The 24,358-nt window shown below is 32.2% G+C and overlaps 1 protein-coding gene across 4 annotated transcripts; it reads left to right on the plus strand.

Annotated features, from left to right (window-relative positions):
* The first annotated feature begins 2,033 nt into the window (after positions 1–2,033).
* On the plus strand, positions 2,034–11,510 carry LOC18589102 (E3 ubiquitin-protein ligase XBAT32). Of its 4 annotated transcripts, XM_018127952.2 has the most exons (11): positions 2,038–2,929; positions 3,143–3,357; positions 3,446–3,505; positions 3,720–3,791; positions 3,906–4,081; positions 4,164–4,324; positions 4,850–4,908; positions 5,043–5,089; positions 6,251–6,391; positions 9,738–9,829; positions 10,742–11,510. In XM_018127952.2, the coding sequence occupies exons 2-11, from the start codon at positions 3,163–3,165 to the stop codon at positions 11,260–11,262; spliced, it is 1,524 nt and encodes a 507-aa protein (XP_017983441.1). In that variant the 5' UTR covers positions 2,038–2,929; positions 3,143–3,162; the 3' UTR covers positions 11,263–11,510. The 4 variants fall into 4 exon arrangements, with proteins under 4 accessions (XP_088666013.1, XP_017983442.1, XP_017983441.1 ...); XM_018127953.2 differs by having other exon boundaries at positions 2,036–3,357; positions 4,856–4,908; XM_007013926.3 differs by having other exon boundaries at positions 2,039–3,357.
* The last annotated feature ends 12,848 nt before the right edge of the window (positions 11,511–24,358 follow it).

The following is a 24,358-nucleotide window of genomic DNA, read 5'->3' on the forward strand; positions in this document are numbered from 1 at the left end:
TATGTAATGAAATGTTAAACGATTGGATGAACTAGCCAACGTATGGTTATGTGCATGTTATATTTAAGTTCTGAATGTTATTATGAGCCGAGGGGCTAATGTTGAATATTAAGATTAGATTTTAATGAAATGATGTTGGCCACGATGTCTTGTGATTATGAATTTTGATTAACAGGACTTAATTATGAAGGCTTCCTCGAGTCTTGTGGGCTTGTCTACCTGGTTCATGCGTGCTGGTCACAGACTCTCAGAGTTGGGTCATGACAATCCCTTGAGAAAACTGTGAAAATAAATCAATCAACTAAATCAACATGAATCAATAGAGCCGTTGTGGTTGAAATTTGACGACATTGATCTCTTGGTTGATTACCATCGATCGTTGCTTGGCCTTAACCAAACCCATATACATAAATGCAAGTTTTCTCCAACCCTTTAATTGCTTGAGACCAAACTTGCAGATTAAACTCCAATTGAAAGAATGATTCCTCACCATACTTCTACATTATCGAAGAACTATTGCTTTCCCACAACTAGTTAAAAACAATTATCATTCACATAATTGAGTAAGGAAAAAATTAATATCTAAAGTAACCTTTGTCAAGATTTAAAGTATAAATAAATCCAAGTTGATGTACATTAACAACTTTTGACTTGTTGTCAACAAAATCATTGCGTTATGCATGCAATTGAACACTTCAAAAAATGTGACAGGTCATTCTAACTAAGTTGTTTGCATTTATTTACAATACTACTCAACAAACAAACCAAAACGCATCGAGAAGAAATAACCAAAAATTCATTGAAGCAAAACAAAATGCATCAATTACTAATTCTCGATAAAAATTTCGTTGAAAATCCTTCTCAATTTTAAATATCAAAACTGATAGAACTATTATCGAAAATCTGTCAATAATGATAAATGTAAAGTATTTTTTACAAAATAAATTTGCTGAAAATGATTTTTTAATTTTCAACCTGTTTTAAGAAATTTTTTATTTTTAAACCCTAATATAGAGGAAACTTCCATTGAAATTCCATCAATAATAGTACATGGGAGTATTACCAATAAAAATTTATTGAATAACTTTCGTCAAAACTTGTGGCATCAATTTTTTTGATTTGGAGCTACAATTTTACCCAAGGATTTTGATAAATAAATTTTCGTAAAAAAAATCTCTAACAAAAAAAATTTATTTGCTGAAAATCGAAATCGGTCAATAGTTGATAGCATTATGGACAGATTTTTTGAATAAAAAATTACATCCGAATAATCCTATTTTCTTAGAATGAATCTTTCAACATCTAAAGCTATCTCTTGACTATTGGAATTAAATTCCATTGGTAAAATCGCACAAATTCACATAACGTCAAACTAGTGGAGTTTAATTTTCATTGTCATCCCTAATGTCTTACATGCCATTGACCAGAGAGGCATGTAACTTTCAATATAACTTGGCCATGCATATCTTTCCCTCCACGTGGCTAAAATCTATACTATAAAAATGTTTAAATTACTATTTGTTTTATTTATATATTTTAAGGTTAAACAATTTGACCAAAAATAGACTACTCCAATTGATATCTAAGACAAGATAAAAATGTTGAGATTACTACCATTACTGGATAATAATATGATAGGTCATTGATAAAAGATTGAACCCCGCCCGTAACACAGTCACCGATGATCCAATCCTCCGTCTTTTGCTCTATATGTTGTTTCCGATCAGCTCTTGTTGAGTTTGATCTAACAGTTCATCTTCTTTTCCAGTTGAGTGGGAATTTCGTCTTGGACTTATCCTAATAATGAAGAGATTTATCCTCTTTAATGAAAAGAAAAGAAGAGAAAAAGAGCATAGAAACCGATGAAAAAGTATTCACATCAAGTTTGACAAATGACAATCTACCAAAATGGGCATATTTTGATCTCGTAGAGCACAACAAAAACGCAGCAAATAGTTTAAAAACAGCTTTTAAAAGACAAAACAAAACCAAACCATGGGAAAACAAAAGCCTCGTGATGAGCTGACTTTAACTAGTACCAACTGACTATGAAAAAATAAGTTTCCCTCTGCAGAACAATGAGAAAACCCCCGCAACTACTATCGAAGTTGACCTCCAATTGGCCAATAATAGCCAATCATGGGGACGCGCTTTTTTTTTTTTTTTTTGTGAAGTTTTCTTACAGGTCAATTTGTGGGTTGAGGTTGCAGTAAAAGGTTGCTGTCTGCATAAAAACATCCCCTCACTCTTATCTCCCTTTTAGATTTTTCTTTTCTTATTTGTAGCACATTTCCGTTTCAGTTACATTTCATCCCCATCCCATTTTCCTCGTTTAAGTACAAAGGTAGGGTTCCTCTACAAACCATTCGAGCGAAACGTGTCTTCCCTTTGTTAAGTCCTTTCTAAAAGGCTTGAACTTGATCAGTTCTTTGCCCAAAAAGCCAAAAAAAAGGGTGTATTTTTTTATCTGGGTATTTCATATTCTGATTCTTTAAGGAGTATCTGGAATTGGGTTTTGCAGATTTTGGTTCCTAGAGATAAATTTGGAATCGGGTACTTTTTATTGAAGATAATTCTATGAGGTAGTGGAGATTCTGGAGATTGCAGATGTTTATTCTATGGGAATTTGGCTGTGAAGGATAGGAATCTTTATTTATTTGTTTTTTTTTTTCTATGAGAAGAGTTTGTAATTCATTGTTGTATGGTTGTGTGTGTTTGTTGGGTTCTTTCTTGAAAATCACGAGTTCATTTACTAAGCCATAAAACAGTCACATCCTGATTATTTTCTATTAGTAGTTTCAGAGAAAGTTTTTGGTTTTTGTTAGCTCTTCTTTGTGATTTGTCTAAATTGAAAAGAAGTGTCAACAGGAATCCTTCTCTCAATCCATTTAAGGAAGTGAGATATTGACCGTTACAACTTCTCTCAGATGTAAGTGGAAGGGCTTTATTGTTGGTTGTTATTGGTTTGGTAGATGTTTAGGAGATATTCGGCAAAAATAAGCCTTGTTCCTCTCTTTTTTCTCACGTTATCTATTTTGCAAGTTTTGGATGGTTTAAGGATTAGGACTTAGGAGTGCTTTTGTCATGTTCCATTTTTTAAGTTAAGTTACATTTTAGGCCTTGAGAACAAACTTGTTTTCAGAAAGCTGTTTTTGGTCATCAATGAGATTTCTAAGCCTTGTGGGAAACTCTTTTGGATGTTCTGCATCTGGGGAACGCTTAGTTTCTGCAGCAAGAGATGGTGATCTTCAAGAAGCCAAGGCTTTATTGGAATACAATCCAAGGCTTGCAAGGTATTCTACTTTTGGAGTTCGCAATTCTCCTCTCCATTACTCTGCTGCTCAGGGACACCAGGAGGTATTCAATAGCTTAAATTCAAACCAACAAACATTTCTTGCGAATTAATCATAATGGTGATTGATTTTGTGTTGCGTATTTATATCAGATTGTCTCACTCTTGCTTGAGTCTGGAGTTGATATTAATCTCAGGAACTATCGGGGTCAGGTAATTTAATTTTGTTTTCTTCCTTAAATTTGTATTTTTTCTCGTCCACTATTTGATTACTGATTTCAGTTTATTTATAACTTAAACACCTAAAGTTGCAGACGAGTTATTATTCATCTGACTTTTGGGTTTGTTGCAGACTTATTTTAATTTAGGTTTTATGGGTTACTATTGTTTGTTCTAAGTTGTTTTTTTTTTAAACTGTGATGAACAGACTGCTCTGATGCAAGCTTGTCAATATGGCCACTGGGAGGTTGTTCAGACCCTGATTCTTTTTGGAGCCAATGTAAGACATCTACTTGCAAGTTTAGTGTCCTCTATTGCAACAGATCTATATAGTTTACAAACTTGAGTGGAATAGGATTATTGATAAGTTAAGTTGTGCTGAAATGGTTTACAGATTCACAGAGCTGATTATCTTAATGGGGGTACTGCACTCCACCTGGCTGCCTTGAATGGTCATTCCCGGTGCATAAGGCTCCTCCTTTCAGATTATATTCCTAGCATCCCCAATTGTTGGAATATATTAAGGAAGAGATCAAAAAATAAAGAATCTATCGCAGAACTTGATGAGTGGTAAATTTATATCAATCCTTTTTATTTTTTTGCTATCTACTCTTCTGTTTTGATTCATTCTTGTTTCACCGTGATCTTCCAGTGCTCTCCGTGAGGTCATCAATAGACCTGCTGATGGAGGCGTCACTGCACTTCATATGGCAGCATTGAATGGACATGTTGACAGTGTTCAGTTGCTCCTGGATTTGGGGGCTTCTGTTACTGAGGTAACTATGGAAGATGGGACAACAATTGATCTAATAGGTAATTCACATGTTCTATTTACCAATTTAACTAATGGTCCTTACTTGTTTCACAGTCTAATGATTTTGCTGCTAATTGCAATTGAGCATGAACGGCAAAATCATTTTGACTGGCAGTTAAAATCCACATTTCTCCATGTTTATGAGTTCCTCTTCTCTTCTCCTTGTTAGTTTTCTTTGTTCGATAATTAACACTTCAGTTGCTCTTCTTTTTCATTTTGCCCTTCCTGTTTTCTGAGCTGCCATTCCATGCCAAAATTATAATATCTGGGCGGATTTCCTTTATATTGGTACACTTCTTCTGCCTAGCTGCCAGGAAATTGTACATAAATACTGTCAGCAGTTAATTTTACGTCCCTTAACTCCCTTGCCCGACCCCCATCCTTTTAGATGGTCACATAGAGCATTTTGATTTATAGGTACATAATTATGATAACTTTAAATACTATTTGAGTAGTAAGTCTTCTGCTGTGCATTCTTAGTTTCTCCTTTTGTGTTTTTGGATTTTGATCTTGTCACCTTGCAGGTGCAGGAAGCACTGCTCTTCATTATGCTGCTTGTGGTGGAAATGCACAATGTTGTCAGGTATGTTTTTAGTCTCTGCAGCATCATAGCCACGCAAAACATGTGGGAAAAGGAACAAGAAAACAACTCAATCATGTATCAGTACCATTCATGCTGAAGATTCCAATTTCTAATTTTGATTTATGGTTCTTCAGATTTTGATTGCCAGGGGTGCTAGTGTTACTGCTACAAATGCAAATGGGTATGTTCTGTGACTTATTATGTTTAAATGTTTTGATTCATTTGGTACTTTTATTTTTGTGTTACTTTTAGCAATGATTTTTTCATTTAATAAAATGGTTAAGTTACATTTTGAAGCTAAAAGTTTGAATTTTGGCTTCTGCTAAAATGCTTAAGTAACTAGCAATATGTTTCTGCTTCTTAAAAGTTAGAATAAAACTTATGCAAAAGTTCTGCCTTGATAAGAGTAGCTATTATGAGGTGCAAAGCCTTTAAAGCACAAGCTGTTATCGGTTTGCCTTCTTGATTGGAAATTTTGAGCATGTAATGAAATCAACTGCAATTTTGAACAGTCTTTAAAAGATAGACTGAAGGTTTTACCCAGTTTAATTTTGTTTCTTCCTGCTCTCTCTCCCCCTCTCATTCCTCCTTAAGAAATTTCTTTCATTTTTCCATCTTTATAATTTCTCTTTCTGACCTGTGGACCAATTGTATGCCTTTAAGGGTTAAAAAGATATTAGAATTAGAAGAAGCAAGACTAAGACAGTAGGTCAGAAAAATGCTAACCAGAAGACTAAAAAAATTTACCCAAGCCTAGTGAAACTTGCCATGTGGTGGAGTTTTGCTCCATGGTTTGCAACTACAGCAGCTATATTGACGAAGGATGCATTTTGATTAAGGAGGCAGAGGATCTATGTTTCATCATGTGTGATTATGCTTGTTAAACATGTTTTATTGTTGAAATTACTCCTGATAGTGTACATGTTTTGTCTGTGGTCACCATTTTTCATGTTTTAGGGTAATGCTATACTGCCATTTAAAAAGGAAGGTATGATGATGTATTTAATCTGAGCTAGTATAAGATTTACTTTTGTAACATTTAACAGTTCACACTGTCATCTTGTGGCTACACCATATCACCTATGGCATGGTAGGAATTTTTCATATATTTTGACGAAAATGGCAGTTCAGTGGCAACTTTGGTTAATAAAAAGCACAAATCCTAATGTACAATTAACCTTTGGAACATAATTAGTGAGATGCCTCGATGTCACATTATTGTTTGCCGCCTCATGAAAGTCATTGAGATATCCTTTCGTTTTATATGTTGTTGTTACTCTCTGAACCCTGTCTTGATAATGTTTAAATTTCACTTATTATTGTTTTCAATTATCACTTAAAGGTGGACTGCTTTAATGGTTGCCCGTTCCTGGCGTAAAAATTGGCTTGACGAAATTCTTAGCACTCAGCCTGAAAGCCAGTCACAAGTTCTTCCCTCACCCTTTCTATCTCTTCCCCTTATGAGCATTGTTAAAATTGCTAGGTGAGTGAAAGTTGCACCATCTCTTCTTAATTTACATTGTTGTATCAATCTCTAAGCCATGAAATTTTGGATAACCTTATAGAAACTATTTGATTTTGCATGTGATGTGTTGATCTATGAACTTCTGTCATATTTGTAGAACTGCATGTTTGTTTATTTTCTAGCTCGTTAGGTAGGAGTACTCATTCTTAGTCAGAAATAGTGACCAAGGTATTTGCTATCTGGCAATCACTTAAATTACACAGCCATCAATTGGTGTATGTTCTTGGCTTCCTTTATTTCTGGTAGGCAGGAGTTTTACTTCCATGGAAACTGTCAGCGTTCTAGACTGAGCTGGCAGGAGTCTGCTTCTGGGCATTATGTTAAGTGTTAACACCATGATGTTTCTTTGGGAGAGATATATGCAGATGGATTATAATAGTGAGGTGGAAGGGAGGTACAGGATGATGCTTGGTTATGGACGCATGATAAGAGTTGGGGAAACAAACTTAAGCCAGATGCACTTGGAATCTATACTTTAAATCATACCTGCTCAACCAAGTGCATTAACATTCTCGAATTATGTAACCAGTAACTCATTTCTGGAGAATATCTTCTGCCAGTACTGGAATTTTCTCTGTGATTCAGGTCAGCCAATAGGGTTTTTTAGATTAGATTCTATAGGGTACATGCATTAGCTAAACCAGCTTGACATTATCTAGAAGACTTTATGCTTCTGCTCTGAAGATTTTAAGTCACTGACTGTAAAAGCAGCTCTGAGATTATCTACTAGGCTGCAACAATTTCCAATTCCTCTTACTGAATCAACTTCTTCCATGAAACTTTAGAACAAAATGATGCTGATTGTCTATTTTAACCTCATGTAAAGATGTGTTTCCTTCACTTGATTTATTTACTCCCTGCCAGTTTCCCTTTCCCTTTCGATTTTCAAGCCATCTAGGACCCAACGTGATCAACAAACGTACAAGATTAGGAGCAAGGCTTCAGCATCTGTCTTCCCAAAGTTAGCTGACAAATAATCCATCATTTCACAGTGATTGGCTAGTTTCATTTGCTTTATTGTCCAGTAACTTACAAAAGAAAGAAAAAGAGGAACAAAAGAAACGATTGTCAAGTTTCATTGTGGTCTATTTTCTAGTTTACTTCTATTTAGTATTATGCAATATTAAATTATTGTTTCATTAGCAAGAGTGTAAAGTTTGAGTTCAAAACGTTGTGTTACAATTCAGAGGATTTAAAGTGTTACATGTATTTGAATCTTTTTTATGCAGAAAGGAGTGAATAGATAACTTCTAAACTTTGCAATATCAAATTTTTTTTGTTTTATCTCAAAGTACTATTTAATTCCTTAATCAGGAGAGAAACTAGCTAGATTTTGGTTGTTGTCTTCTTTAGATCTTGCATTAGTTGGGTTTAGGTTTGCATCAAGTTTTTATTCACTTTTTTTTCCTCATTTGTTGTACATATTTTACTTCTAATTTAAAATAACTTTGTTACGGATCACTTAGTGGCATGTCATTAAAAGATTTCTTTTTGATGGTGCCATACTCTCATAGTGACATGGCATTTTTAAGTCCATCTCGCATATTTCTTTTCAGATAGTCTACATATGGCATCATTTGATTGTTTAAAAACCACATAATCATTTAAAAAAATGAGTAAAATTACAAAAATAAAAATACTCTGTAGTTAAAGACGGATTAAATTTACTCAGTGATATTTGAAAATCAACACTTAACCATCCTGATGATTGCTTTATTATCTTATATGTTAACTCCATTCTCGTTTTCTTCTTTTTGCCATTACCTTTTTTTTCTTATTTTCCAATGGCCTTTTTTCTTCTTTTTCTATTTATCTTTTTCCTTTCTTGTTTTTCTCTTTATCCGATTCCAGAGTGCATCTCTCTCTAAACAACCACATCTTTTTCTCTCATAGTTTTGTTCATCCATTCTTCCTTATTCTGGCTTCTTGGTTTCCTTTCTTTGTGTCTCACTCATCAAAATCCAAAAACAATGGAAAGTAGAATGGCATCCACTTGAAAGAAAAAAACAATTGGTCATCCATCATCTCCATAAACTGTTTACTGCACTACCAACAAATCTGAAATTCAGCAAACACCATTACCTTTACAAGTTGTAAACTCACAAGCCAACAATCATACCCACACCTAAACACTTTTATGAAACAACCAAATATTTCTCAAAACGTGCAATTGCATGAAATTGATTAGAGTTTTTTGGAGCAACTTTTGAAATTGAAGAAATGAAGTTCTGGAGTGAGAAAGGCTTGGTTAAGGGATGAAGAAAGAACAAAAAGAAAAAAGAAGAAAAGAAAGGAAGAAAGGAGGGATGAATGGGGGAGGGTACAGCTGAAACCTGTGGAAGTCGAGCTTCGTTAAAATCAATCCTAAGCCATTAAAGGATTTTTAATTTTTCCTTTTCTTTTGTTGAAATCCTTGAAAGATCAAGGAGAGATAAATCCTATCAATTGAGAGGGAGAAAGAGTTTAGAACTCTGGTAATGAGGAAAACAGAAGGGAAAAGAAACAGAAAAAGTAGGCCATTTGGCACAACATAAAATAGGTAGCTAAAGAAAAAATCATAGAGTGGTTAAGGGTAAGTTTTTAAACCTCAAGAGACAAATTCTATCAATATCAAACCACAAGGTGGGATTTTGTAATTTACCCTTAACAAAAGCCACATAATCACTCCTAACTTATGGTGTTAGTCAAATGAGCACATTGAACGGAAGGAAAGATAGGTCATTTATCAAGTTTAATAAATCAAAAAACTTTGTGTTGAGGTCCAAAATTAAACATCAGGTCCTAGTTCAAGAGCCATTTCTGTAGTTATCCCTTCTTAGCTTATATATATTGCTATATGTTAATAACATGTCTGAGTAGTACCACACTGCACAAATTTATATGTTCACATTATGCAACCTGTTTTTGATTGTGTCTAGCTATGCTGTTGAACTGTGATCTCTATCTTGGAAAAGAACAAGAATTTTTCGTATGAAGCTGATGCACAAAAGCATTGAAATAAATAACTAAATATTGCTCCGCCGTGCAATTAATAAGAGAATAAAACAGCATTGGATAAAGACATAATAATGTATTCATCCTTGTTCTTTTCAAACTTTTGTTGTAATAATTGGTTATACATTCATAGAATCATAAGCACAGGCTAACTGATATGTGTATGGACATGCATTTGTAAGTATATGCAGGCAATGAACATGTATTTATGAGTATGATGGCTACTAGATGTCACCATCAATTTTTCTGTTAAAACACGTAGTTGCATATCAGATGAACAAACCTTTTCTCCCTTCTTTGTCTTATGAAGAGAATGTGGATGGAGGACTGGTGATTCCTTACCCTCATGCCAAGATCCATGTGCTGTATGTCTGGAGAGGAAGTGCACAGTAGCTGCAGAAGGTAACTTTAATTTATCTTTAAATGTAACAAATCTTGCTAGAATATATTTATTTCTGTTTAAGCGGCTAGGATCAGTGTAGTCTATGGGATTTATGCATTGATATCGATATTATTGGTAAGGATTATGTTATGTTAACTATGATTATTTTTGTATTGCTGTATCAGACTATTGTTTTATTTATCATCCATATTGCACCAGGGTGATGAAGAGATAAAATCTTTCACCAAAGTTTTAATATTAAAATAACATATTATTACTCATATGATATTCATTCATGAGTCTCACAGACACATACATTTGGCATAAGGTAGGCTCATTCTTGTTAGTAGTGAGGTTGAGATGAAATAAGTGACAATTTTAGCAGTGTGCAGCTTTAATGTTGCAATTGTAATGGTATGGATTTGAAGTGAGTTTCAGCCACATAGGTTTAGTGAAGTGGTGTTAGTTTTGTTTTTGAGAAGTAGCAGTGGCAGTTATGATACTGATACTAACAAACATGTTCAGTGGAACTGAGGAATAGAGATGGAATAGGACAAAGACATATTTATGCTATAAGGCAATTTGTGTATTGTTTATATTTGATATTAAGATTTATGATTTTCTTTTGTGAACATTCTTGACCCGTTATTCTGAATTAGTGACATATAGCATGAATCATGTCAGTTTTGAGCCATGTGTATATTGGGTTGTAAGTGCTAATAATACTAGGCAATCCCCCCTTTATTTTTCGTGTGGATTTTGATCCATATATGCATACTTTATGAAAGTCAAAATTCATATCTTTATCATATCTACACCCTCAATTTTTCATGATGTAGTGTGGGAACTTTTGTTTGCCGTTGATGTTTATGGTATATACGGGACCAAATGTAGATGAAATCGGGATTGTAATTATATTTTCCATGATGCAGGTTGTGATCATGAGTTCTGTACACAATGTGCCTTATACCTCTGTTCTACAAATAATACCTCAAATGTTGCTCAAGGTCCAACTGGCTCGATTGCCTGTCCTCTTTGCCGGCATGGGATAGTATCATTTGTCAAGCTCCCAGGAACAAAACCAACAATTAAGGCAGTTGCCAGAACAAGTTTGTCCCTTTCTTTCTGCACATGTTCTAGTGAGATACCAGAGTCAACTTCAATGACAACCCCGCTTTGCAAGCCTGAGGTCCATTGCACACGAATTTCTCCCCTTGGATCTTCTTTTCGCAACCTAAGCTGCCAGAGTTTCCCATCAATGAAAATACACTCTAGCCTTTGCATGGGAGCCCCAAATACTAGTCCTTCTTTAGTTCCCTGCCCTGCTGACCGGAATTTGCAAAACCACTTGGTTAGGTGCTCAAGGTCGGGCTTAAGGCGGTCAGCTTCAGAGGGCCGAAGGTCATGGTTCTCAGCACTTAATCAATGTGTAACTACAGCCAGTGGATGCTGATATTTTTGTTATCTTTTTTTTTTTTCCCATTCTTTTTCTATCCCATATCGTGGGTGTTTTTCCTTTAATTTTGCCCATAATTGTAATTGAAATTTCTTGTTGATAATGATTGCTGGTGGTGTAAATGGCAAAGATGTGTTTTACCAGTTACTGTAAAACGAATCCATGGGATTAAGCTTTTACATCCCCATGTTTTTTATCCAATGGTTCTTGTCTAGATACTGAAGCTGAACTGTTCATCAGATAAATTCTCTAGTACGCTCAACATGAGTTATGATCTCTTATTCTCTTTGATTTCCTGATTGCCAAGAAAGATGAAAAGAAGAGGACAGAACTCTTAACTCTATTTCAGAAGTGAAGAATTAAGCAGGAGTGCAGGAGCGATACTGCTGAAATGTTATGGTTGTTTTCAAGAGTAAGTAGACTAATTAATAGTCGAGACTCTGAGGTAGCATTTATCCAATTTGCAGGGAGCAGGATTAAAGAAGAGTCATCTGTACCGGCCGACTTTTCTGTTTGTTTGATGCTTTTATGGACAAAGGGCTTTCTACAGGTAGCTTGTCACGTTTATTACTGTTTTTACAAAGTTTGTTTACAAGGGTTATGCTTAATAATCCTAAATTTTTTACTCTTTGAATTGTTCCAAACTTCAGCAAAATCAGGACCATTAATTATTCCTTCAACTAGGTCTAAATTACTTTGTTATAGCTTTTAAGAATTGCATACCAAAATTCGTAAATGTCATTAAAATATAACCATCTAAAGGAATAGTTGCCTAACTCTGACCACATTGAAGCTTTTTGTACAGTGTCATAACTGCGAATTCTTTCACACCATTTTTAATTACTGATTGAATTTTTAGCTTACTGGTTAGGGATGTTAACGGGCAGAGTATTCATTAATTTTGAAGTACTTGAATCCAAACTTGATTAGTAACTGGGATGCTCGAACTTATAATTATCTAAATATTTTTTAAATTTATTATTTTAACCCGAACCCTAATACATGTTCACTACCAGACAATTATTTGAACCCGTTTAAAAATTTGATTACTAAAAAAATTATTAAAATTATCTTCATGGGTATCTAATTATCCAAACTCGAATCCGTACCCATATTTATATAGAATAATATTTTCATCCATATTCTATATAATTTACTAATAATTAAATTTATAAAAGCACACAAATAATAAAATTTAAATTTAAATAATCAAAAACAAATATCTTAAATATCAACTTAAATAACTAAAAACAAATATCCAAATAACAACTTAAACAACATTATAAATATAATTAACTATATGGGTTTGTTATTAATTACATGAAATTAAAAAAAATAACTAAGTTCTAAAATTATTCTAATCTCACAACTTCTTTTTAAGTATATAATTTATAAGTTTATATAAATAAAGGTATATATATTATAATTAATAATTTTATAAGTTATAATTTTTGTAACGTTAATATAAAATAGAAAGTAAATATGTTTATATATTTAAAGTATATATAATAAAAATATATATAATAGTAATTATATTCTTTATAAATTAACACAATATATAGAATATGTGTATTAAAAGATATTACAAGTTAATTAATAATTATAGTTTCACAAATTAATTTAATTAACAATATAGGTTTATCTTTGGTTACATAAAATTAAAAAAAATATAATCGGATTCGGGTATCGAGTACTTAAGGGGTGGTACCCTAACTCTACTCGAACTTGATATGGATAATGAAATTATTATCTGAACCCGATTATAAGGTACGTTAAGTCCCTAATCCTATATAATTGGATTGAGTACCCCGTGGTTATCTTGTACCAGGGTATCCATTGCCATCCCTATTATTGGTATTTAAAATTTTTTGGTAAATTTATTGGAATATAGGAAATAATGAATTGTGTAGTATAGTATTCTTTTTAAGGGATAAAATATAATTTAGCGAGCGAAATCTTACAAAATGGCACTTAAATTACTAGATTTTTATTTAGTTCAATTAAATCATATTAAAACTTCTTTCTTTCATCTAATTATATGGTTAAATTTTGCTGATTGATTTCATAAAAAATGTAATAATTGTGTAGTATAGTCAATTAGACGTTAAATGCAATAAAGTTGACTATAATTAGTCAATGATTGAATCAATTATCATAATTTAAAAACATAACATTAAGTTAATTGGTAAAAAAAGTTTCTTAGGAAACCAAGGAGAGATACGGATGCCACTCAACCACCAATTATCAATTTCATTAATCGATAAAGAATACGGCCAATTGCACATTGTCAAGGTTAGCCTTAGAGATTAAAACTTACTTTTGGAGTTCATTAATAAATGATTCGTATTTGAAGAGTGAGCGTGATTAAGTACACTTCCATATTAATCACCTTCTAATGATTGCTTGCTATGCTTTTTTTGATCGGATGATTTGTAAATTCACTGCCTAATTATAGCTAATCATAAATGGATTATATATTTTGGTTGTTAAATATAATTAGAGAGGGATGAGTAAATTCTAAAAATTCACTGCATGACCCATTAAATGTTGTGGCAAAAGTGAAAAAAAAAAGTAATAAGAATAAAAATAAAAAAACAAACAAATTTTTATATAATTCATCAGATTATTTATTTACATTAATGAAAAGGATGAGATAGAAAAGAAAATCCGGTATCTTTTTAAAATGTCTCGACTGTCTACTCTTTTTCAAATGGGATAATACTTAAAAAAACTCTTAAACTATTTAGAAAAATTTAAATAAGTTTTTGTTTTTTATTGCATTCAATTAAGCCCATATACATTTATTTGAGCTAAATAAACCTTTATAAGTTTATTTTGAGTCAAATTAGTTCTTATGATTAATAGTTGACTGAGTCAAAAAATCACTTGTCATTCTATATTACGTGATGCTGACATAGCATGTTGAAATGTTATAATTGATGATGATGTAACGTACTGACATATTATAATTGATAATAATGTAACATACTAATGTGGCATGATAACATGACTATGTAACACTTTTTACCCTCAACATTAGCATCACGTCAGTGCCATACGAATATAAAATGACAAGTGATATCTTGCTTAATATTAATTAAACATTAGTTATAAGAGTTTATTTGAACCAAAATAAAAGTATAATGGCTTGATTAAACATCATAAAAAAATAAAAGCTTATTTGAATTTTTTTGAATAATTTAAGGGTTTTTTCGAGCATTATGCCTTTTCAAATACTCACATCATAGCAAAGTAAAAATACAAACTTTGATTGGTTCATATGCGACTCCATCTTTACATATTTGAACTTCTTAATTGTATAAATATTAAAGGTCGGATTCATTAATGTTTATTAAGTTTGTACTAAGAAAACATATTAAAATTTAAATATAGTAGTAATTGAATTTTTTAATTTAAATTTAATTTAAATAATAAAAAATTCTTAAATTATGTTTATTTATGTAATTAAATTTTTATTCTTTTATTGCATCCAAACAAGCTTTTATTTTTTGATTTATATCCACACAATTTTTTTGAAAGATAATTATTTTTATTGATAAGAGGCAAATGTTCGTCATAGTTGTATGACTTATTGATTACAAATAGAATAAAAGTAAAGGAACCCATAGCAACAATATATTCTAGACTTTAGGGATGTCTAGATATTTTTGAAGAAATTTAGAAAAGAGAGGGAGAGAAAGAGAGTTTAAGAGAGACAGTAGGTAAAGGAGGAAAAGAACAAGTATATGAATTTCTAGTTTTTTTTTTTCTTGAGAACTTAATTGGTTCTCTTCTCTTTAAATAGGTTACAAACTATGTTACACAAGAAAACTTTGTCAATAATGGGGAGGGATTATAGGGCCAATGATGTGTTGAATGCTATATCAATCTTCCTGAATTGGTGCAACGTCTCTTTGCAAAAGTATTGCAACACATGCTGCTAATCTGGTGTTATATCTACTGTTGATTTACTATTGGTTTGTGAGAAATTTGTTGATAGTTCGTGAGTGATTTGATACTAATTTGTGGGAGATCTAATGATAATGTTCTACCCTCCCCCCCCCCCCCCCTCCTTTAAACTTAACATGGAAGGAAACCATAGTCTAATTTTTACTTGAAACACTTCGAAAGTGTTTTGAGGTAATGCCTTAGTGAGAATGTCTGTTACTTGTAGCTTTGAAGGAATAAACTAGGTTTCGAGAGATCCTAAAGCCACTTTTTCATGAACAACGAGATGGTCAATCTTTATGTCTTTCATTCTAGCATGAAACATGCGATTAATAGTGAGATGAAGGGTAGATAAGTTGTAACAAAAGAGTAAGGCTAAGTGGGCCATATAGAGACCAACATCACGCAATAGGTAGGATAGCCAAGAGAGTTCTGTTTTCGTTGAGGATAAAGCTCGATATTCAACTTCAGCGCTAGATTGAGCCATAGTAGATTACTTCTTGGAACTTCAAGAAATGCAATTACCATCAAGAAATGTGCAAAAGTTTGAGAAGTGTTACCAATGGTTCCAATTCTTTGAATAATACTTTTGAAGTCGTCACTAAAAGAAACACTACCACTCATCTTGCTATCAAGCTTAGCAAATAGTTTTTCATCCCCAATCATGGGCCTTGAGCATCCACTATCCAAATACCAAGGTTACTTTCTTTTTGGTTGAGCTTTCAAAAATTGTTCCTTGTGCTCTTACACAACCTTCAAACAAATTTTCAGTTCTTCTTTAAAGTTACTTATACTTTAATGGGTCCTTGGAGGTTAGTGGGCACATGTGAACCTTTGGGCACCTAAACCAATTTGGTTTTGAAGAGGTTATTTCCCTTATGATAGCAATCATGAGAAAGATGAACTCTCTTGCCACATACATAATAGTGACATGAAAATGTGTCATTTTTCTTTCTAAAAATTGCATTTCTTTTTGGTCTTTCATTTTTGAGCTCTCTTCCCTTGAAACTTTGAGAGCAACATTTTCATCTAATGTCTTTTCCAAGGCTTCATTTTTTGCTCTATACTTCCAACTTTAAAGATTCAAAATCTGTTTTGGAGTTCTCAAGTTCAATTTAAAAAATGTTTCTTTAGTCAAAAATAGAATTGAAATCATGCTTGATTTTCTAATTCATCATCTAATGACATTTTGTATTTCAAAGACAACATTTCAAATTCAGCATATAAGCAATCATACTTATCTTGAACATCATTATATGAAATATCACATAAGTTAGATGTCACCTCGAGTTCTTCATCTTTGCCATCAAGCAAAAGTTTGCTGGTTTTTCCATATTTTCTTTCTCATCATCTGAACTTGAATAATCAGTATCCAACCATCCTACAACAACCATTGCCTTCTTTGGCTTCTTGATCTTCTTTAAGGATTCCTCCTTGAGTAATGGGTATTCAGATCTAAAGTGGTCAAGGTTTTTGCATTCAAAGCACACCACTTCATCCTTTTTCTTGAAGTCATTCTTGTACTTGTTCTTCAATGAAGAACTGTCACATCCAATTTTATGGTGGAACATGACCAACGAATGAACCTAGACAGGTATAGAGTGCTAGATCCAAGCAAGCTTCTTTAACATTCATCATTAAACATTCATAGGTATACCATATCAATTCATACATACCATCATATGCAATATTACACATATATGGAACTTCTTAACATATTAGTGCAAGTGTAAACATTACATATATCATCAGAGTTTCACGTTCTCAATGCATCATATCATTTACATGTCTCAACACCCTCAGGTGTCTATATGGGCTCTTGAGCCACTTTATACATTTAACATAACATTCATAATGTAATATGCCCAAACATTTGCCTACATTATTGTAACATACTTATAATCCATAAAACATGTTCATAGTACATTATCATAAACATAACATAGATTGACTCATCAGCAAAACACAACTGACTCACTAGACATTAAGAGGCTACTAGACACTTACCCATAAGGAATGAACGGATCATGTTTCTGTGACACTAGCAACTAACAAAAGAGTCCTATCATTGATCTGCAACAACAATAGTGAGAAAAAATAATGAGTGAGTCATAAAGACTCCATGCGTGGATACGGGGAAAGGGATAAGCCAAGGGGAAGAGTTTTTCGTAACCTTGCAATTATAAATACATATGATTAATAAATTCTTTTCACATTGCCATGATGTTTATGAAACATGTCATTTAATCATCCTCTGAATAACATTGCATGGAAAACATCTTTGCATAAATTATAAAAACCATTTAATCTTGAAAACTTCCTTAAAATCACTTGAAAAGTCAGTTCTATAATAATTCTATCGATACATTTCGGAATGTATCGATACATACAAAGAATCTATCGATACCCTTGGTAATGTATCGATACATTCCACAGAAAATGCTTCTTGTAGCATTCTGTTAAAAATGTATCCATACATGCTTCATAAGTATCAATACTTTCGCCACAAAATCCATTTTTTCCACATTTTCTTGAGCTTTAACTCATTCATAAGTCTTTCTAGCATTAAGGGATCATTCCCTAGGCTAAGGTTTTATCTAACCAAGCTGATATCACCACATTATAGTGTGAATAACATCATCAATACTCATATAATCATAAACTAGGCATTTAAGCATAGATTATGAAGCAATACTCATTCAATCATTTCTTTAACTCATTAATCTCATTCATCATAACATTTTAACTATGAGTCGGTCTGCCCCATTTCGATGAATAGTGGTTTAACCGCCACTATTTTGGGTTCTTAGCGCATTCTCGTGAATGGCACATCAGCCTCATCCATGATTGATCGAGTGGTCCCACCCCACTCAGGCGGGTAGTGGATAAAGCCCTCATTACAGTCTAGTTCACCTCGTGTGAACAATCACCATAGTTGTGTGAGTGGCACATTGGCCTCGTCCATCCTCATCATAAGATTTCTTAAGCTTAAGATCATTCTCATCCTTAGCTTACATCATGAACATATAACATTTTCATAAATCATCATCATGCTTAGCCATAGTGTATATGACTATTTCAACACATACATCTCATGGCATGCATTTCATAACCTCATAAATCACTCGCATGCTTAGCCCATAGTGTATATGATATGCTTAACACATACACATCTCATGACATACATATTACAATCTCATAAATGGAGCTCATGCATCTAACATTCTTATTATGCTACATCGTATCTAATTGGAAAGCTAAGAAGAAAGGCTACAACTTTGATGTTTATCACTTTGCCTAGTTTTAATTGGAAGGTGGTTGAAATCTTTTTGAAGTGGAAGTATTGCACCAGGAGATCAAAATCAAGATAGTAGAGTTGAGGCCATGGCTTTGGTGAATGAGAGACGCAGCACTGAAAAGACTTTTAGGAAGATTTCAAAACAGAACCTTTGAAGGCCACAGCTCTTAAAATGAGAGCCACGATGCTGAAGCCATTTTCCAAAAATAAGCATGTTATGGGAATTTAAAAATTAGGTTATTTTGAACCTATTTAAGGGACCTTTTTCAAAGGATTTTGAAGGAGGACGTCAAGCAGCTATTATAAAGAATTGGAGTCAAGAACAAAGCAAGAAAACAAGAGAGATTGAGAGAGATTTAAGATCAAAAGCTTTAACCATTCGTTTCTTTCTCTACTTTTGTGTTTCTTTTATTTTCTTTGACTTGGATTTATAACTAAATTTCTTTGGAAGATGTTTTATTTGAATATTATGAGCTACATTATTTTTTTAGGATTATGATGGATTTCAACATGTAGTTTGAATATTAGTTTCTCTTTTATTTATCATGAATGGGTTTAGTTTTGCTTATTCAAATCAGTTCTTAAAGCTTTTAATTGTCTGATCAACAATTAACTTATTTGTGAATCTAATCAAGACTTGACAAAGAGATTTTAGATTAGACTAAGATTTGAATACTGTATGTTCACATAACTTAGATGATCTAATTCGCGATTCAGGTATACATATGTTAATTGCCATCATAACCAAATTAGAACACTAGCTTAATGATCCTTGTTTAATTGATTCCTGTAGATATATAGTGACCCAATTAAGTTAGGTATTTGTGCAAGCATCTCGACAGAGACTTATACATAGCTTTGAATTCCAGGTTAATAAAACCACCTAAGAAGATAAATAATAAGAGAAATTGGAATCAAATGAAGTGTTGGATGAATTCATAATCCTAGGTTTTAGTCTATTACTTTTCTCAAATAATTTTAATTTCTATTAATTAATTTAATATTTGCTTTAATTTGGTTTTAATTAATTTTATGAAAATTTTAATTACTTGAATAAGATTAATTTGTCATAATTTTAGTACATAGTGAAGATTTAGGAACAAATCTCTATGGAAAAAATACTCTACTTCATCATTATATTACTTGTTTGCGATAATGTGTATTTTTTAAAAAATCAACAACACTTACAGTTACCGATGGAATTCATTATCAACGGATTACCGATGTAAAAAGTTTCATCATTATTTTGTAGGTAAAATAGTGGGGCAAAAGACTAGCAAATAACATAAAGTTTATCGACGAAATTATTTTGTCAGTAATGGCTTATTTCCCCCTATTTGCTCCCAGCTTTCTTTTCCTCTCCCTCAACTCTCATTCGTCCTTTATGCCTGCCACCTCACCCCTCTACCCTTCTGCTCATACAACCTAGCCCCTCGCCCCTTTGCTTGCAGCTTTACCAGAGCTACTACTTGTGGTTTTACACTTGCCACCCCTCCGCATTGTGCCTCTGGCCATTCAATTTGATAGGCTTATCGCCCATAGGGTAAGCTTCCTTCCACGCCTATTTCTATATGTTTGATTTGAATATTTGAGGGTTTTGATTTGTTGTTGTCCTTTAAGGTTTTTTTGTTTTGATTTGATTTGTTTGGGGTTTAGTGAACAATTTGTTGGTTTTTGATTGTGGATTATTTGCTTTTAGTTTGTGAAATTTTTGAAGATTGTGGGTTAATATGAAGATTATTGTTGATTGAAAATTTCTGTTGGGTTATTTTCTTCGACAAATTTTGAACAACTTAATTAGTTATAGGAAAATTATGTAGGATATAGCAATATTATATAGTTTTTTATTTATTTAAATGAGGGATTATGGTTTGTGGAATTAATTACATAATTTAGGATGTACTAACAAGAATCATGTATTGGTTATTAATCAGTTAATTAAATTAGTTAGTTTAGTAAAATTTTGGGTTTAGTTATATTAATTAAGGTTTTATTAAATTAATTAAATAATTAAACTAATCAACTAACAAAATGTTTTACTAATTAAGCAATTAACTAAATTAGTAATATTATTTAATTTTAAACATATTTAGGGTAATTAAATTATGGTGTTAATGTGTCAATTAAATAATTTATTTAGGGTTCGTAATGTAATTAAGCAATTAATTTATTAAGTATTATATTTATTTAAATTAAATAAGGTTTTATTAAATTAATTACATAATTTAAGTAATTAAAAAGAATCATGTATTAATTAGTAATTAAGTAATTAATTAGATTTGTAAATTTAGTCAAATTTATAATTATTTAAATTAATTACGATTTTAGTAATTAAGCAATTAATTAAATAAGTAATATTATATAATATTATATTTATTTAAATTAATTAAGGTTTTATTAAATTAATATTATATTGTGATTCAAAGCATTTTTATGGATTGGATTAAATGTATAGTGTTGACTTTTGAAGTTTTTTTCAAATCTCTTCTAAATTTTGTTTCATAATAACAAAAAAGATTTAAAAAAAGAAATGGAAAAAGATTTGGTTCGGAAAAATAAATGTGTTATACAACTTAGAATTTATTGTAATTTCATCGTGCATAAAAAGAGCCCCAAATCATTCATCATCCATCGACTAATACATACATTTAATCAGCCCATCATGCATTCAAGCATCCATTTGCTTTGATATACATGCATTCATCGTTCATCCATATTTTTGTAAAAAGCATTAATTGACTCTGTTACATTCAATGAAAGGACAGGCAACAATGTTGTTGATTTTATAGGATAAAAAATCTCTTTCTAAGTCTTTTACAAAGAAAGAATATATTTAAAAAGATATTCAGTAAGGTATAATTTGTCACTCAGTTTAATTTGTTTCAATCTTGTGAAAAGATAAAAGTTCAAGGAAGTCCATTTACTGTTTGTGTGATACACGAACTCAAGTCAGAATCATGGCAGATAAGCAATCAAAATGGATGGACAAGATTGAGAAACATTAGGAACAAATAAGGGAATAATTGGCAAAGTTAATGGAAATGATGATTCCTAGTAAAGGGAAAAACGCTTTTGAAGGATCTTCAAGTTTGCAAGATAAAAGCCCATCGCTGGCACAAACACAAACTATGTCGATTCCAGGGGCAAGTATATCTGACTTGATTCTTGTACTTGACTTAGATCATGTTAAAAAACAAGAAAAATTGAAAGTAGATTCATCTGATTGAAGGAAAGAATTATAAATGCAACAAAAGTATGACCTTTTGGAATAGCGCCTTAACGATATTGAAATGATGGATATCTATGGTCTTGCTGATGCAACAAACTTATGTTTGGTACTTGATGTGATTATCCCACCCAAGTTCAAAGTCCTAGATTTTGAGAAATATGATGGAACCAAATGCCCAAAGGTCCATATTATTACATATTGTCAAAACATGGTTGCACATGCACATGATGACAAACTCTTGATTCATTGTTTCCAAGACAGCTTAACGAAGTTCACAACTAGCTGGTATGTTTAATTGGATAATAATCATAGTAGTTCTTGGAAAGATCTTGTGAAAGCATTCTTAGTCTAATACAAACACCTTATAAACATGGCCCAAGAGAGGCTCTCTCTATAAAACATGGAAAAAAGAGACACTGAGAGTTTAAGGAATATGCTCAAAGATAGAAAGATGTTGCGGCATAGGTTCAACAACTTTTCATTGAAAAAGAAACAACAGTGTTGTTTATTGATACTTTGCAGGCACCATATTATGACAGGCTAATTGGCAATTCCACTAAGAACTTTGTCGACATAATAATTTCAAGAGAAATTGTTATTATGCAATTAAGAAAGGCACAATTAGTGAGAACAATGTCAATAGAATGGAAAATTGTAATGCATTGAAGAAAAAAAAAAGAAGGAGGCACAAGTTATTTTGTGTGAGGCACAACTACCATGAGGCATCAATCCATACCCTCTCCATCCCGCATACCAACTTTCTTATCTTATCCCACTTTGAATCATATTTCCCATAACTTATATCCATATCAATCAGTTCGACAACCAACTTTTCATTGAAAAGCACCCACACTTCCACTTGTACCTCGATCGTTTCCAAGACCCAAAACTCGCCAATTGCCAATGCTGATACCTAAAGTTTTGCCTCTGCTAATTAAGAATCAATATCTCAATCTTGCGCTAATGAAGATAGTTCCAAACCCATTGGTAAGGAATTATGACCCTAATTCTAAATATGACTATGACATGGGGACAATTGGACACTCAACGGAGAAGTGTAGGCAATTGAGGGAGAAAATTGAAAATCTCATCAACGATGGCACTTTGAATCTTGAGCTTATGGAATATTGGAAATCAACTTTACCATAGATTGAACTTTTCTTGAGAAGTTGAAGTTGGAAAATTACAAGGAAGAGTCTAAAGTCTAAAGCAAATTGCTTGAAAGAAAAATGGATGATTTAAAGTTTTTATTTTGTATTCATGTGCATGGCATGAGTAGGATTTTGTTAAGAAATATAAACTTCAAAATTTGCAATTGAAGCTTTAATGTTTTTGTTGGATTGAAATTTTTTGAAGTTTTATACTTAATTTGCAAAATTATGTGATGCAATTGATTAAATAAAGATTTTTATAACATATTTCCAAGATCATAAAAAATTGACAAAAAAAAGTCAAAATGAGAAAAATGTTTTTGATAATAAAGAGTGAACATGACCTTACAATAATTAATGGTTACTGTTTGGAATGAATTTGTCCTTGGAAACATTCTCAAACCATTTCTCCAAACACCACTAACACTGATCACTCGAATAAAGGTCACTTGAGAGCTTGAACTTTCATCAACCTTATACTAGATGATGGCGATTTTCATCTAGGCAATAATAAATGTCATAAGTAGTTGACTTGCAAAATTTCTTTGTTTTGTATTTTAAGAAAAACAAGAAAATTGAAGACATTCATAAAGAATATGAGTTAGGTAATTCAATAAGTGTCAAGATTATGCTAAAGCCTTAAAGCCTCAAATATGTTAAAACCACTCAACTTCTTTCAATTGGATACCAAATGTGAACCTTTCAATCCATTGTTCAAAGCTATCCTTACCCATATTTTAAGGCATGATGACCAAAAGAACAAGGTTACCTAATACCTTTAAGACACCCTAGCTTGAAAAATTGCCCTTTCCTTCTCTCATTTGATAATATAAACAATTTTTACCAATAAAAAGTTGATCACTATAAGGGATTCTGATGTAATATCTTTGAAAGCTTCAAAATTGTCACCTAAGTCCTCATTTGATTTGCTGATTAAGGAAAAGCATTTTCAGTGAGTCCTTCCATTTTGAAAAGTGTGATTCAAGCTTGATTTGTAAAGGAAAGAAACCAAAAGAAAGAAAAAAAAAGAAACTTATATATTAAAAAAAGAGAGAATAATAAGAGAATTGTGAGGGCAATTTGATAGTAACATCATGCGCTTGAAACGTTCAAATGATGCTAACAAAAAAAAAAGGTAAACTAAAATCAATTTTTGCTTTTAAATTCTTTCTAAGGATTGTTCTTCAATGTAAGTAACCATATTTGAGAGGAAAAATGACCATATTTTATTTTCCTATCACAAATGAGAAATTATCTGTTGGTCCCATTGGAGTGCTAAAAGGGGGTGAATAACACAAAAAATTTTAAAGATCAGCCCTTTTTGAGTGACAGAGCTTTTAACCGATTAGAGGAAAATAGATGCAAAGTTTGTAGTAGCTAAAAGACATCAAGTAAGGAAGGGTAAAGAGAAGTGGATAATGCAAGACTATTTATAGTGGTTCGATCCATTTGAGTTACATCCACTAC

The sequence above is a fragment of the Theobroma cacao genome, chromosome 9 (genome assembly GCF_053813885.1).
Source record: "Theobroma cacao isolate CCN51 chromosome 9, ASM5381388v1, whole genome shotgun sequence".
NCBI lineage: Eukaryota > Viridiplantae > Streptophyta > Magnoliopsida > Malvales > Malvaceae > Theobroma > Theobroma cacao.